Source organism: Zalophus californianus, chromosome 10 (assembly GCF_009762305.2).
Source record: "Zalophus californianus isolate mZalCal1 chromosome 10, mZalCal1.pri.v2, whole genome shotgun sequence".
Classification (NCBI taxonomy): Eukaryota; Metazoa; Chordata; class Mammalia; order Carnivora; family Otariidae; genus Zalophus; species Zalophus californianus.
In genome coordinates, this window is record NC_045604.1 from 81,256,818 (window position 1) to 81,272,057 (window position 15,240).

The 15,240-nt window shown below is 43.4% G+C and overlaps 1 protein-coding gene and 1 long non-coding RNA gene across 4 annotated transcripts in view; one reads left to right on the forward strand and one right to left on the reverse strand.

The window, feature by feature from the left end:
- PARN (poly(A)-specific ribonuclease) overlaps positions 1-15,240 on the reverse strand; it is a 159,064-nt gene that overhangs the window by 124,738 nt on the left and 19,086 nt on the right. For all 3 annotated transcript variants that reach the window (XM_027613111.2, XM_027613110.2, XM_027613112.1), the window contains exons 12-16: positions 11,593-11,649; positions 8,216-8,293; positions 4,287-4,330; positions 3,177-3,219; positions 2,224-2,299 (exon numbers count right to left, since the gene is read on the reverse strand). In XM_027613111.2, the coding sequence (XP_027468912.1) occupies positions 2,224-2,299; positions 3,177-3,219; positions 4,287-4,330; positions 8,216-8,293; positions 11,593-11,649 (298 nt within the window). The remainder of the gene's footprint in view (positions 1-2,223; positions 2,300-3,176; positions 3,220-4,286; positions 4,331-8,215; positions 8,294-11,592; positions 11,650-15,240) is intronic.
- Positions 9,238-15,225, forward strand: LOC113933219. The gene is made up of 5 exons (XR_003523299.1): positions 9,238-9,630; positions 10,262-10,378; positions 11,303-11,481; positions 13,808-14,151; positions 15,138-15,225. It is a non-coding gene; the product is annotated as an uncharacterized LOC113933219 (long non-coding RNA).

The window sequence follows — 15,240 nt, forward strand, 5'->3', positions numbered from 1 at the left end:
TCACTGAAAACGAGGGCTCTAGACTAGAGAAATGGCTCAGTGACATCATCAAGACCCAGCCACAGGCCTCCTCGCTGCACACTGGTGGGTACTATTTACGATCATGCATAACTTGCCCTATGATAATGATCCCTCTTCTGACCGTTTTCTGAAGTCCCAAGGAGCTTCTTCCCTGATGACGTGGGACATAAGTATTTCAGTCATGACTAATAATACCATGGATTTGTGTGTCCCACTGTCTGGGTCTGAATCTATGTTCCACCATCTATCTGCTATGTGATCTTGGGCAAGTCACTCCCCCTCTGGGCCTCCACATTGGCAAAATGGAGATGAAAACCAAACCTCCCTCATGAAACTTACAGGAGGATCAAATGAGCTAATGCGGTAAAGTTCTCACATGGTGCCGGGTACATGGTCAATGCTCAGTCACTGGTATCGATCAGTACCCCAGGCAACCCTCCCAAAAGGCAAAAGACTCTCTTCAATATCGGCAGCTCAATTCCACAATGCCCTCTACTGTTTCCAAGCTAACGGATCTAAAGATGAAGGCACAACTAACTCCAAAAATAGACCAGAACTTGCTGTCACGCTGCCTGTGGAACATGGGGCCACTTCACAGGATAGAGCATTTTACAACATGATTCTTACGTCACACTGACACACACACATGCTGAAGACAATGTCTGGGAAGAGCGACCAGCTTTAGAGTAAATTCTCTGCCAGGTACCAGAATATTACATGGAAAGAATGGTATAAAACTGTAACTCATAGGGGTGCTTGGTTTCGGCTTAGGTCATGATCTCATGGTCATGCGATGGAGCCCCGCCTCCAGCTCTGTGCTCAGCAGAGTCTGCTTGAGATTCTCTTTTTCTCTCCCTCTGCCCCTCCTGCTTGTGCTCTCTCTCTCTCTCTAAAATAAATAAATAAATCTTTAAAAAAAACTTTAACTCATAAATATTTCCCAGAACCATTCTGAAAATGAATATCAAAAACACTGTAACCGGGGCACCTGGGTGGCTCAGTCAGTTAAGTGTCTGCCTTTGGCTCAGGTCATGATCCCGGAGTCCCAGGATCGAGCCCCATGTCAGGTTCCCTGCTCCACAGGGAGTCTGCTTCTCCCTCTCGCTCGGCCCCTCCCCCCACTCCTTCTCTCTCTTCCTCTCTCACTCTCTCCCTCAAATAAATAAAAATCTTAAAAAAAAAAACACTACAACAGAACCAAAAGTATGAATGGAAATTAACAACAAAGACTTTATTCTTACGTCAATATGAGGCTGTTTAAGCACGAATTTTTAACCTCCGTATTAAGTATTAGACTTTAAGCTTTAAAAAAGTCTTTTAACATGATAGCCAATATCCTCTACTCTACCACCAGCTGAAACACATATTTCCAAAATCAATTATTTCTATCATACTGTCATAGAAAAGGTCTAGGCTTTCTTCCCTCACCCTCACTCCTTTTCTTAATTCCTTTTTTGGACTATTACCCAGAAAGGGAAGCAAATAGCTATAATCTTGGCTGCTTTAGTACCTTCCATTGTCAATTTCTGAACCATTAGTCCAATTATCAATGTCTTCAGAAGTTTGCAGGCTGCAGCTAATGGAATGCTAATTACAGTGTCAGCAGCAAAATGAGGTGTACAGGAACCAAGGAAGTAACACGTGGCAGGTTCACCAAACACCTGCGTAGGAGCCATGACCAGACATGGCAATACATCTCTGCCCCAAAAAACATTCCTCCCTACTTCTGGTTTTCCTTGCTGCTACTGTTCCACAGCTAAGCCACCTCTGTTGAGAGGCAGGCCTGGAGACTCTCCTTCCTCATCTGGAAACCCAGGTCTTGGGCTTTTCGGAGACAAAAAGTGTATTTTCATTCGACCTCTGGCAATTAATCACCAAGTCTTTGTTCCTGCTTCAACAATGCATGATAGAGAAGAAAGACACATCAAGTTTTGGGAGAATTCCAAGCATTAAGAAATAAAAGCCCTGAAGCTTGAAGCTTAGCAATTAAAATCTACCCCAAATCTATAAACATAAAATAGACGTAAGATTATGAGAGCATCTTTATTCAGAAAGCAGTAATTCAACACAGGGCGTGAGCAAGTTAACTCAGCCAAAATCTGTAAAGGTGCATGATGGTGTCTAGAGCAGTTTCATCTTCCTTCTGTGAGATCCGTGATCACAAGCACTTGGGGCACTATCAGGATCACTTTATTTTCTTACCAACTTTAGGAGGGTTGAAAGGCGTCTCTTTTAACCGCTTTTCCAATTCTGCAAGGGATGTGTTGTTAATGATATCCTGCAAACCAGAAAGCAGAGAATTATGAGCTTTAATCATCTCAGTACAACATAGAGGATTCACTGAATGTCAGGACCAAACAAAAAAGGTCTATCTAGTACTGCCCCCTTGTGTTCTTTAAAGAAACACAGGAGTCACAGTTTCTTCAACGTGAGAGACAGCAAGTGTCAGGTTCACCATGCAGAAAGTATCACCATAGGAAACATCTTTGGAGATGTGTTAAATATCTACAGAACTTGGGCCAGAAAGCTACGCTGTTCTGGCATTCATTTCACTCAGTTATGTAAAGTCACTTCACAAAATAGCAAATGATTTCACTTTTACCTGAATTTTCCCAATTAGAAAATATAACCAAAATATATAAAATCAAGAAAATAATGAAGTGTGTGCATGAATAACCTATTCAGAAATGCATTCTATATATATGGAAATATATATATACCCATATACATATATATATACACACACACACACACACACACACACATATATATATATATATATATTTTTTTTTTTAAGTAAGCTCTATGCTCAACTTGAGGGCTGAATATATGACCCTGAGGATCAAGGGTTCCATGCTCTACTGACTGAACCAGCCAGGCGCCCCACTCCACCCCCCAAAAAATACATTATATATATTAATATTAAAAATGTTTACATTCAAAGAGTATAGGAGAGAAAAAAATAATTCCAACACCCAAAGACAACCACTAATCACATTTTAATATATTTATCTCTAGTCTTTTTCCAATTCTTTTTCTTTTTTGGATATATTTGAAAATAACACTTAAACTAGACCAGAATTCCAAGCTCCTAGTAGTGAGTCAGAACAACTGAAAATATAGTTTATCAGTGACAGCTCCAATTTTAAAAATACCTTAAAAGGTTGTGTGCTGGCCATCAATTTTGTATCCAAGAGTCTAAAAACAAAAGAAATGTTAATAAGGTAAACAAAACACACATCAATGTCCAAAATGTATTTTAGTAAAATGAAGAGCCTGCCTCCGGTCCGAAAAGCCAACAAGAGAGCCAGTTTGACCTAGCACAGGTACTGCTGCAACATGAGACTGGGGCTCTGTCGTCTCAACCTCTCTTGATCAAGAGGCTATGGGGGAGGGCACACACTGCCACACTCAGAGCACATGCTCTAGAACCGCCTGTACCCCGACTGGGTGTGGGCTACATCCATTCCAAGAGGAAGGCAAAGATCTTTGTTAAGTTTTTCTACGGTTCAAATACTGCTGTAGGTCTAGTACCCCAACGCCGTTACCAACCACTGTATTACCCAGATTTGCACAAAATAAACTCTTGGAGGTCAAAATCTGCATTTGGTAGTTTCATGCAACATCAACTGTGGGAGACACTATCAGGTAAAGGCACCAACTTAGAGATGAGGGGAAAAATCTCCAGCCAGACAGTTCTTGACTGACTACACAACACTCTTAACTGGACGCTTGACTAGGACGAGGCACGTGCGGCGTACAAGAGAGATAACAGCCAACTCAAGAAGACTGCGCCCACTCTTCAGACAGCAGGCTGTGAGGGTGAGGAAAAAGCAGGTGCTGCCTATTTTCACTCTCAGTTCAAATTCTGGTTTATAATGCAATCAAAAGCAAGTGGTGGGCGCCTGGGTGGCTCAGTTGGTTAAGCGACTGCCTTCGGCTCAGGTCATGATCCTGGAGTCCCGGGATCGAGTCCCGCATCGGGCTCCCTGCTCAGCGAGGAGCCTGCTTCTCCCTCTAACCCTCCCCCCTCTCATGTACTCTCTCTCTCTCTCATTCTCACTCTCTCAAAATAAATAAATATATCTTTAAAAAAAAAAGCAAGTGGTCACAGCTGGACCTATTAAACCATTAACTAGCTATTATCAACTGGATTGTAATCATATCAGATAATTACTATTATTACTATTTATTACGTGTTTGTATCTTATACAGTATGAGAACTGTTTTGAATGAAGGATAATGAATCCTCAAAGAAAGCTTACCTGGGGAAAACACATGTCGTCATCTCCTTAAACTCATTTAGGTCCTAACCAAAAAAAAACAAAAAGACAGACAATGACTTGCTGCGATTTTACTAATACGCTCACAATACTACAAACACACATAATATTTCAAGCTCCACAGCCATCTCAAACTGTGACACCTCACACAGGCCCTTTAAGCTAAACTGCTGGATACATCTCTAGCTAATAATTACTTTCTAAAAATCGTCACAATTTCCTCAGGGAATCATATGATCTGACATAAAATTTTTCCATAACCAAAACAGACAAACTTGAGCATTTTATGGCTGAAAGAGAGGAAGGGGGGAACGTTTCTATTATATGTAGAAAGCTTTCAGTAATAGCTCTATCAAATGAATCCATCATAACAATGAGACTAGCAGAGTTATGTAGTAAATAAAATGGTTTATACAGGATATGGACATACTATAAACTAGGTTATACCTTTACTGAGAACATCTCTGAAATGCTAGGTAAAATGGCCACTAAAACGCAGACTTTCCAATATGCACAGTGCATGCTTTAACTACTCAGAAAATTGCTAAAGAAGCACCAGTAGCAAGTGCCTAAATTAGACAATTCATTTCCCAGTTTATTTTGATCAGGAAGTCTAAAGCCGAAATGAGATGGATCTAATTTTGAATGAACTCATTTACATACATAATTGCCACACCAGACTGAGTAGTCATACTCCTGACCCTTTTTAACTACGCTTCTCTTCAGCGTTATTCATGCTTCATAGCAAACTGCCATTTCCAATTAGCTTTCCAAGCCTGTAAATACAGACTGTTATTTATGTAGTTTGGGATATTTACCAGCTTTTCAATGGCTATCATGAAATTAACGGACAATACATGAACAAGTGGTTTCCGTGCTGAGGTCAAACAAAAATGCAATAATGACTACCGTCACCTCACAATACCATCACAAAGCCTCACAAGCAAGAAAAAATTAGAATTATGGCTACTTCCAGGGCTAGCATATAGCAGAGCTCTAGACCCATGCCTTCTAAAAGGTCACACTGAAGTACCAAGAAGATTCTTCAGAAGAGAGTCTCCCCTAAAAGACAGCTCCAAAATATGGATTCTTTAGTATACTTTTAAATGCAAAATTTGGTACCAGTGCATGTAAAAAGTTCTACCATCTTAAATATGTTTTCTCATTTATTCTCACCACTTCTTCCAAAACTAGTTGGAAGAAAACCAATTTTCTCCCCCTGACAATGGCAGAACACAAAAAAGCTCATTACTGACTCGGGTCACCTCAGTAATAAAGCAAGGGATGAAGCCGTGTCTCCTAACCCACATCCTACACCACAACAAATCTCAAGCTCTTTCTACGAGAACTGGATTCAGAACTACAGTAGTTTCGTTCAACGTACCATTTACTGAGTGCTTACATACGATGTGCTATGCTAGGCGTTTAGACACAGACAATAAAAAGGTTACACTCCGGGCGCCTGGGTGGCTCAGATGGTTAACCATCTGCCTTCGGCTCAGGTCATGATCCCAGGGTCCTGGGATCGAGTCCCGCATCGGGCTCCCTGCTCCTTGGGAGCCTGCTTCTCCCTCTGCCTCTCTCTCTCTCTCTTTCTCTCTGCCTCTCATGAATAAATAAATAAATAAAAAATCTTAAAAAAAAAAAAGGTTACACGCCTTGTCCGAGAAGCTAATCACCTAGAAGAAGGGGACAGAGGTCAAGAAAAACTGTATACTCAAGAGCTACAGAGTTCTGTAGGAGTTCAGAGAAAGGGAAGATAACCTCTTGGGCAAGACAGCAGGCAGGGAAACCTTCGTGGAAGAGGCATACGCTAGATCTTGGTAAGACAGGTCAAGGTGTACACAGGCAAATGTGGAGAAAAACCAGAGAAAATTCAGAAAGGAGGAAATTGTATACCAAAATCACAGACAGGCAAAAACACAAAGCGGTCCCAGGAACACATGAGCCAGTCCGGATGGGAATAAGGAGGGTCACAAGTGACTAGAAGACACAGGGCTGGCTGGGCCAGATCACAGAAAGCTTGCCATGTCAGGCTAACAAGAATCAGCTGTATAGGGCGCCTGGGCGGCTCAGTTGGTTGGGCGACTGCCTTCGGCTCGGGTCATGATCCTGGAGTCCCGGGATGGAGTCCCGCGTCGGGCTCCCTGCTCAGCGGGGAGTCTGCTTCTCCCTCTGACCGTCCCCCTTCTCATGCTCTCTCTCTCTCTCATTCTCTCTCTCAAATAAATAAATAAAATCTTTTAAAAAAATCAGCTGTATAGAAAAGCAAAGAAGACAGGATTAGGTTCAGAATTTTGAGCACTGTCGGTGATGTGAACAGAACCATATATCAGATTATAAATCTGGCACAGTTGGAAGATACTCATTTTTTAAATCGATATTTAATGCCCCCTATGTGCCAAGCCCTGTTTGGTGTTAAAAACACCTATAAACGCGGCATTTAATACACTTTCCTCTTCCCTTACCAGTCAATTCCCTGGTTTAAACGTCAAAAAATCATGAGAGGAACTGCTATGCTGGTCGACTTGGCCAACAGAAGCAGCTGATCTGAAGTAAACATCAGCTCTTCAGATTTGTACACTGCACATTCATATCCATCATGTTTGAGACTCACCACCATGAAGTCTTTGAGTCCCAGAGGGGGTGATACCGTTGTCATGGGAAGCAATGACAACCTTGAGGCTGCAGAAACAGAACAAGGGGAGCAAGAGACCCACGGTATTCACAGCTGGGCTTTGTTGGACTTTTCCAAAGAAAGACATCAAGATCCTGATGGAACAATGTCTCATAAGACATGTGACGTAGGGACGCCTAGGTGGCTCAGCCAGTTACGTGTCTGACTCTTCATTTTGGCTCAGGTCGTGATCTCTGGGCCATGAGACTGAGCCCCACGTCAGGCTCTGCACTGGGCAGGGAGCCTGTTTAAGATTCTCAAAACAGAGAGAGCAAATAAAGGAGGGGGAGGACATGGTGATGGGAGGCAAGCAAGATGAGGCCGTGTACACAGGGAGCAAAAGAGGAAGAGACAGAAGAGAAACTCTTTTCCTGAAGAGCCAAAGAGGCTTGTGCCTTGGTGCCCTGAGCCAACATGGCTCCAAGAGCAAAAAAACACCAAGGTTAATGGAGAATCTAAGGGAAGCAGCCTAGCAAGAGGTCGGCAAGAATTCTAAATTTTGTAGGACCTGATCCAGTTCAGCTGACCTGAAGTACTACTCACCTTCAATGGCCCCATTATGGCTAATGTTAGCAGCAACCAACTAGAAGACCACGCCTGTGGCCGAGAATGCCTGCCCAGCACTAAATGAGCAAACCACTGGCATCAAGTCGAAACAAATGTCCAACTCTGCTCTGGCAATGGCAGATGACTGAAGATCCCTTACAACGGCTTGTAAGTACATCTCTTCAAAAATGTACACCCAAGCGCATGAGACTATCTCTGGGAACGTGCTGCATACAAGGAAACAGCACTCGTGTAGAGAATGCTTTCTCGGTAATAAGCAATTATAAATTTTTCTTCTTTTTTTTCAAGTTTTTATTTTAATTCCAGTTAACAGTGTTTTATTAGTTTCAGGGGTACAATATAGTGCTCATCACAAGTGCACGCCTTCATCCCCATCACCTGTTTCCCCCTTCCCCACTACCCGCCCCACCCCTCTGGGGACCATCAGTTTGTTTTCTAGAGTTAAGAGCCTGTTTCTTGGTTTGTCTCTCTCTCGCTCGCTCGCTTTTCTTCCCCTTTGCTCGTTTGTTTTTTTTGGTCTTCAACTCCACATATGAGTGAAATCATATGGTATTTGCTGTTCTCTGATTGGCTTCACTTAGCATAATACGCTCTAGTTCCATCCACGTCGTAGCAAATGGCAAGAAGTGGTGAATTTTTAACACAGGCTAGCAGGCAGGTCACTTACCACAGGCAGAGGGCAGCAGAACTGATGAACAGTGTGCATGACATCCAAGAGCATGTTGTGTCCAATAACGAGTTTTCCCTAAAGAAAGTCGGGGTTAAGGAGAAGATTTCTTGGCACAAAATTATACTGGGGCTTGAGAGTGAAATGTATGGCTCAGATTCTATGAGGATTTTGTACTAAACTTACTTTTTGATATTAAAAAATATATTTATGCAAATAAATAAGTTAGGGCTAGCTTTATTCCTCTACTCTTAGAGTGTTAAATCCATTATGCAAAGTAAAAGCTCCAATGACTTTGATTTCATTGATCTTCTCTGCTTTTTATTCATCTTGCCACCCTCAAGAATCAGAAGTAGTAAAATTTTTATTGAAGGGCTCAAAAAAGTAACTGAAAAGGCTAAGTACCTTGAACTGTCTGTCAATAATTTGTGAACAGGCTCCAAGTATCTATTCTAGGAGTGTATTCCTTAAAACAACTCATTGATTTTTAAAAGACATATTTGTGACAACGCTGAAAGGTAAAAATAATTAATTTCTAATTCTGTCAAACAGAATGAATTCTCATTCCCTTCACATCTATGTCACAATTCAGGGGCCATGTTCTTAAATACCATTTCCAATGCAACTTATTGCTTTTCTACCAACTGAAGTATAATATGTGTTCAGTACATCACTCCATTGTGATAAAAAATAAACTACCAAAATGCAGCATCGACTTAGATTTAGCCAGCCAGGTGACAGCATTTTTAACAGAAAGCATCTGGTCATCACAGTGGAGCTTCTGACTGTGTCCCAGTAAATCATCACAGTGAGACTTCTTGACTCATAGGGCTAAACGTAATTCTTAGAAATAAACAGTTCTATACAAAATCTTTCAAATCCAACACACAAGCTGTCCTTTTGGCTCGGTAACACCACAGTGGTACCCAGTGCCAGATCTGGGTTTCTAAAAACCATTATGCAATAAAAGGAACCAGGGTTCCTTGGAGAACTCATGGATTCTAGAACTGAGGCAGGGAAAATACAACGTGAGTCTGAACATCTTGTGATGCCAAAGAATGAGAAGGTGCTCAAAACTGGGTGGGGGCCGGGGCGCTGCGGGGCTCAGTCGGTTTAGCATGTGACTCTTGATTTCGGCTCAGGTCATGATCTCAGGGTTGTGGGATCCAGCCCCGCATCAGGCTCTGTACTTTGGCACAGAGTCTGCTTCTCCCTCTCCCTCTGCTCCTCCCCTGCTCGTGCTCTCTCTCTCTCAAATAATAAAATCTTTAAAAACAAAAAACAAAAACACTGAGATTATAATAGACAACGAAAGACGGCCCAGACTGCTGAAGACTGAGGAAAAGAAACAAGTAAATGCAACGTGGGGTCCTGGAAAGAACCATGAACTCAGTGGGGAAAGTGATGCTGTTCAGGTAAGGCCTACAGTTTGGTTCATAACATCATACCAGCATTCACCTCCTGGTTCAGATAACCACATGGTTATACGAGGCATCAGCAGAAGGGTAGCGAGGTGAGGGATCAGTGGAAACTCTGCACTATATCTGCGATTGCTGTGAGTGTAAAATTAGTAGAAAATGAAGTTTTTTTTAACATACAGAAAACACAGATTTACCACTAAGAGTGGCAGGGAAAGAATGTGGTGTGATATAAATATTTAAGAGTACTGAGTATTCATTGGCTTTTTAGAGCTTGACTCTGTTTTTAAGGTATGTGACTTCTAAATTTTAAATGTCTGGGGGCGCCTGGGTGGCTCAGTTGGTTAAGCAACTGCCTTCGGCTCAGGTCATGATCCTGGAGTCCCGGGATCGAGTCCCGCGTCGGGCTCCCTGCTCGGCGGGGAGTCTGCTTCTCCCTCTGACCCCCTTCCCTCTCGTGCTCGCTGTCTCTCATTCTCTCTCTCTCAAATAAATAAATAAAATCTTTAAAAAAAAAATAAGTAAATTTTAAAATGTCTGGGTCACTGATAAAGGGGACTTGTCTTCATAGTATGCTCTGTCTCATTAACTACCAACGGTCAGCAGCATGCTGTAAATTGTTCTGTAGGAGACAGACAACAGGAAGAGGGACACAGCAGCTGCGGCATCCGAGTATGAACCAGGCAAACAGACCCAGCTATCAGGACGGCCACAAGAGAGCTCAAAGCCCAGTGATGCCCCACAGGTCTGTATTTCAGGGCTGGCCTCAGTGAATTCAACCACTTCTCTGAAGTCTGCTGGCTAAGTGTGGATGATATAAGCAAATGTGACCAGAAATTCCCCCTTGCTTCTCTGGACACCTATGTCTTAGCCATTCATGAACAGATTCTCTCGCCTTTGTTTTTCTCCAGACTCATGCGACTTTCTATCCCGTTCTGGTTACCTCACTGACTTCTTCGATGGGGCTCTGTAACTTGCTGTTCATCCCCACTGAAGGAGAGTGGCATGCCCCCTCTCAAGTGCTCCTGTTCTCACAAGCCTGCACTTGGGAGGAACACAGAGGGGATCTCTACGGCCTTAAAGTGTCCTAGGTGCAAAGCTCAGCACCTAAGCGACAAGACAAGATGATTCCTTCTCCAGGGGAGATAATTCCTTCTCTCATGGCCAGCTACTCTAGGAACAGAAAGTGTTAGCCTCCAGGCTATTGAGCGTCCCAGCAAGCTGTCTGACTCGGATGTGTAATCCACAAAACCACCAGCAGCCTGGCCCAATTTATCTATGCCAAGACGTGGAGGCCTCTTTTCCAACGGGACTTAGAAAACAAGCAAAAATGTCCGCCATACCAATCACGGAATGCTCTAGCATATTTACACAAAAGGTCAACACCATTTAAAACTTATCAAATATCATCGAGGCTATCACACACAATTCAGTTACAGTTATGCAGAAGAACTCAACACAATTATTTTTGTCCTCTAGATTCTTCTAACTATGGAATAGAACACCCTCAGTCAGATACCCGATTATTTCTCCCCATACTCCCTACTTGCTTTTTCTACTTCTTGATGGTTTTGAGAATAATAAAGGTAAGTTTCATGTAGCCATATAAGGAAATCACAGTATAATCTTCCTATGCATTGTACAAGAAACCCTTTTTTTTTTTTTTTAGGTAATCTTTATACCCAGCGTGGGGCTCGAACTCACAACCCTAAGATCAAGAGTCACATGCTCTACTGGCTGAGCCAGCCAGGCGCCCCCACAAGAAAACCTTCTGGAAAATGGTGTGGATCCAATCGACAATTATAATGTCACTGAGCGCATTATAACCAAAGTCTCCCTCCATACCAGGTAAACATTCTACACGTGACCAAATGGGTAGTTGTCAATGATGACTATACATTTCACCTTAAATGTTATGTTCAGGAATCTAGTTAAAAAGAAAAAGCCTGGTTCACTTACCGAATTGGCAATGGCATGAATGACTCTAGAAAATCCCACAGCATCATTCAGTTCTTCCTGATTTAGAGAAACAAACCAAGAAAACTACTGATGTACACATATTCCTTATCTGAATGGGTTAAAATGTAGCCCCCCAAAACACTTTAGTGTTATATTGAGTTAGATAGCTTTAGTTTCCCTGTTCTGTCTCCATGATCCCAAAAAACTGCATCTGACCTAACTTATGTACACACCTTTCTTCTGTTTTAGAACGTGGAATGAGCAAGTCCCAAATTATTCATTAGTTACTAAAATAACGGCACCTAGGGTTTACCTATCACTTCACATCATTTGTTGAAATATCCAAGTCCAGCAAGTGGCCTTAAAAACACAAACTTTTCAAAGCTGCCACCTGCTGGCCAAATTCAATACTGCATTAAATTCTGAGGAAGCCCATCTAGCAGCTGATTGATCAAATCAAGCATCCTCATAATTCCTGGCTTTTCTCCTTGTCAAATGCATTTTTGTACATTTAGAGCATAGCACTCTGAGACTCAGCCCCACCCAGTTTCTTCTCTCCTTTCCTCCCAGTGATGTCTGAACAGGCTCAATTTCTCTCCAATCTTGATACCCCGTCCTCAGTGCTAAGCTGGATGAACCTGCTGCCCCTTCCTGTCTCATCATAGCTACATTACTCGAGACTTCTCTCCACTCACTAGCTCCTTGCAGCCCTGTGCTCTCTGGCCTCACCCTCACTGAAACTGCTCATCTCTTTAAACTGCTCCCAAGGCTAACGAGTGATGACGGGGATATGGAGAAACTGGAACACTTGTGCCCTGTTGGTGGGAATGTAAAGTGGTACAGTCGCTAAGGAAAACAGTATGGCAGTTCCCCAAAAAATTAAATATAGAATCACCACACGATCCAGCAATTTCACTTCTGGGTATATACCCAAAAGAACTGAAAGCAAGGACTCCAAGAGATATTTGCACACCCATGATCATAGCAGCATTATTCACAAGAACCAAAAGGCAGAAGCAACCCAGTGTCCAGGACAGATGGATGAAGAACATGTAGTCTCTACAGACAATGGATTACTATTCAGCTTTAAAAGGAAGGGAATTCTGACACCTACTACAACACGGGTGAACCTGGAGGGCATTATGCTGAGTGAAATAATCCAGTCACAAAAAGACAAATGCTGCACAATTCCACTTACATGAGGTACCTAGAGTAGTCAGACCCACAGAGACAGAAAGTAGAAGGGGAGTTGCCAGGGGCTAGGGGTGCAGACAGGGAGTTAGTGTCTAATGAGATGAGAACAGTTACAAGGATGGCTGGTGTGGCTACACAACAAGGTGAAAGCACTTAATCCTACAGAACTGTACACTTGGAAATAGAGTAAATTTTCTGTTATGTGTATTTTGCCACAATTAAAATTTTTTAATTTTTAAGAATATTTTTTAAAAACTTCATATCCCTATGTTTTAATGACATTTTTAGCACTTTCTCCCAGATAGACTATTAACTCTTAGATAGGAAAGTCATGAATCATTCGTTCTGGGATGCCTGGGTGGCTTAGTCGGTTAAGCGTCTGCCTTTGGCTCAGGTCGTGATCCCGGGCTCCTGGGATCCATCCCCACGTCAGGCTCCCTGTTCAGTGAGGAGTCTGCTTCTCCCTCTGCTTCTCCCCCCCGCTCGATGCTCACTCTCTGTCTTGCGCTCTCTCTCAAATAAATAAATCAATCGTTTGTTCTGATGCCCTCTGCACCTACCATAATGCTGAAACATATGGTGAATATGCTACAAATGGTGAATAACTAATTCAACCTTAATTCCTATACCAAAGTGTTCACTGTTCCTTGTGACCAGAGGTCTTTCTTGTCAGGTGGATGAACAGCTGAATTCCTGGAATGATGAGTGCTGTGCTGGGGTCCCTGCTAAATATCCCAGTTCCCTTGGGTCTCAGATTTCTATCTTGTTCTCCTCTGTCCTCTGGGTTGGAATGCTAGCTCTCAAAACTGTTACTAAACTTTTACTGCAACACTTAAAAATAATAATTCTTATTTAAAAAAAAAAAAAAAAGGACTCCCAAGGCTAAACCCAGGGGCCACATCTCCGTCTTTATCCGTTAACTTCTCCTCTGTTGACATTCCCCTCTTCAAACATTCTCTTCCCTTGGCAGCTGGTCACAAGACTCTCTGGGTACATTTTTCTGCTTCTGCTTATCATTTAGATGCCAGATCCTTCAGGAACCTACCCCAGGCCATCTTATCCTCATTCTTCAGCACACAGTGGAGGCTCCAGCCCAGTCCCGCCAACGACAGCCACACCTAGCCCTCACCGCACCCTCTCTCCGGCACTCCAGGACAAACCTGCCACAGGAAACCCACCCGTGGACGCCCCAAGACATCTAAAATGTCATCGGGTCAAAAACAGAAGATAACATCCTTCTCAACTTTGGGGGGACAGCTGTGCCATGGTGCCCTGGTGACCTTGCACGTATCCACACAGACCACACGGGCAAAGGCCTGAGTCACAACCCATCTCTGTGTCGGTGGAACACCCCGAGAAAAGCAGGTGGGAGGCAGAGGCCTGTGAGGAGCTGCTTTGAGGTCCTCTCCCGCCTGCCTCCCTCTTTCTCCTGGGAGGCTGTCATGAGGGATTCTCCCTGCCTCCCAGGTTCTGATGAGGCAGGGGGCTTTCTGCCCACCCTCCTTTGCAGCATAGAGCTAGAGCACAGAAAAGCGCTCAGCTGCGGTCTAGAATTGGCTCCTTGGTAATGGGGTAGCCCCAACTCACACAGCAGTCCCCGGGCCCCTTTGGCTTCAGTGCTGTCTTTTTGGTGGGTGGGACCACATGCAGCTGGTACCTCTGGCTGATCTTCCTTCTCTATTGAAGCAAGAAACTGTCTCAATCCAGCAGTGGCTTTTTGCATCCTTAATGATTAGACCAGTCAGATGTGGCCCTGCCTTATGTATGTGTGAGCTCTTGGCCTCCTCCACCTGTCCCCCTACCAGTATCACTCTGGCCCACCCCAGCTGACACCAGTCTACCCAGTTGCTCAAATTCCTGGCTTGACTATCTTTCTTTTCTCCCTTCCACTTTCACCACCCACACCCAATCCCAAATTCCATTGAGTCTACCTTCTAAACATCTCCAGGGTCCACCTAAATTGCTAGTCACTATCCTATTCCAGCTCACCGACATCTCACAGCGAGGTTACTCCCCAGCCTAACTGGTCTCCCTGCCTCCGGTCCTCCTCACTGGAATCCACTCTCCAGACAGCAACCAGGGTGATGCTCTAACCATGCAAATACCACCATGTCATCCTAATCTGTCGAATCACAGGTTCCACAGTTTGTTTCAGGAAAACCAGCAACTGTGCCCGAGGCTAAACACAGCAGAATTAGCTAATGGGCATGCGGTTCAGGGACACACAATCTGAATGATGACCAAGAATACATTTTCTTAGAGGCTGATTCACATAGATGATTCACATGTCAGACTCACTTTGGTGGCTATGTCTAAATTCTTAGCCTTAAATTTCCCTTGTTCTGTTCTAGGTGTTTCTGCCAATTCAATGCTGCTACGGTAGGGCACTATTCATTACGCTGAATGTGACACAGGATCTACAAACATGCAGGAAGGCCTAAATCAGTACCGAGC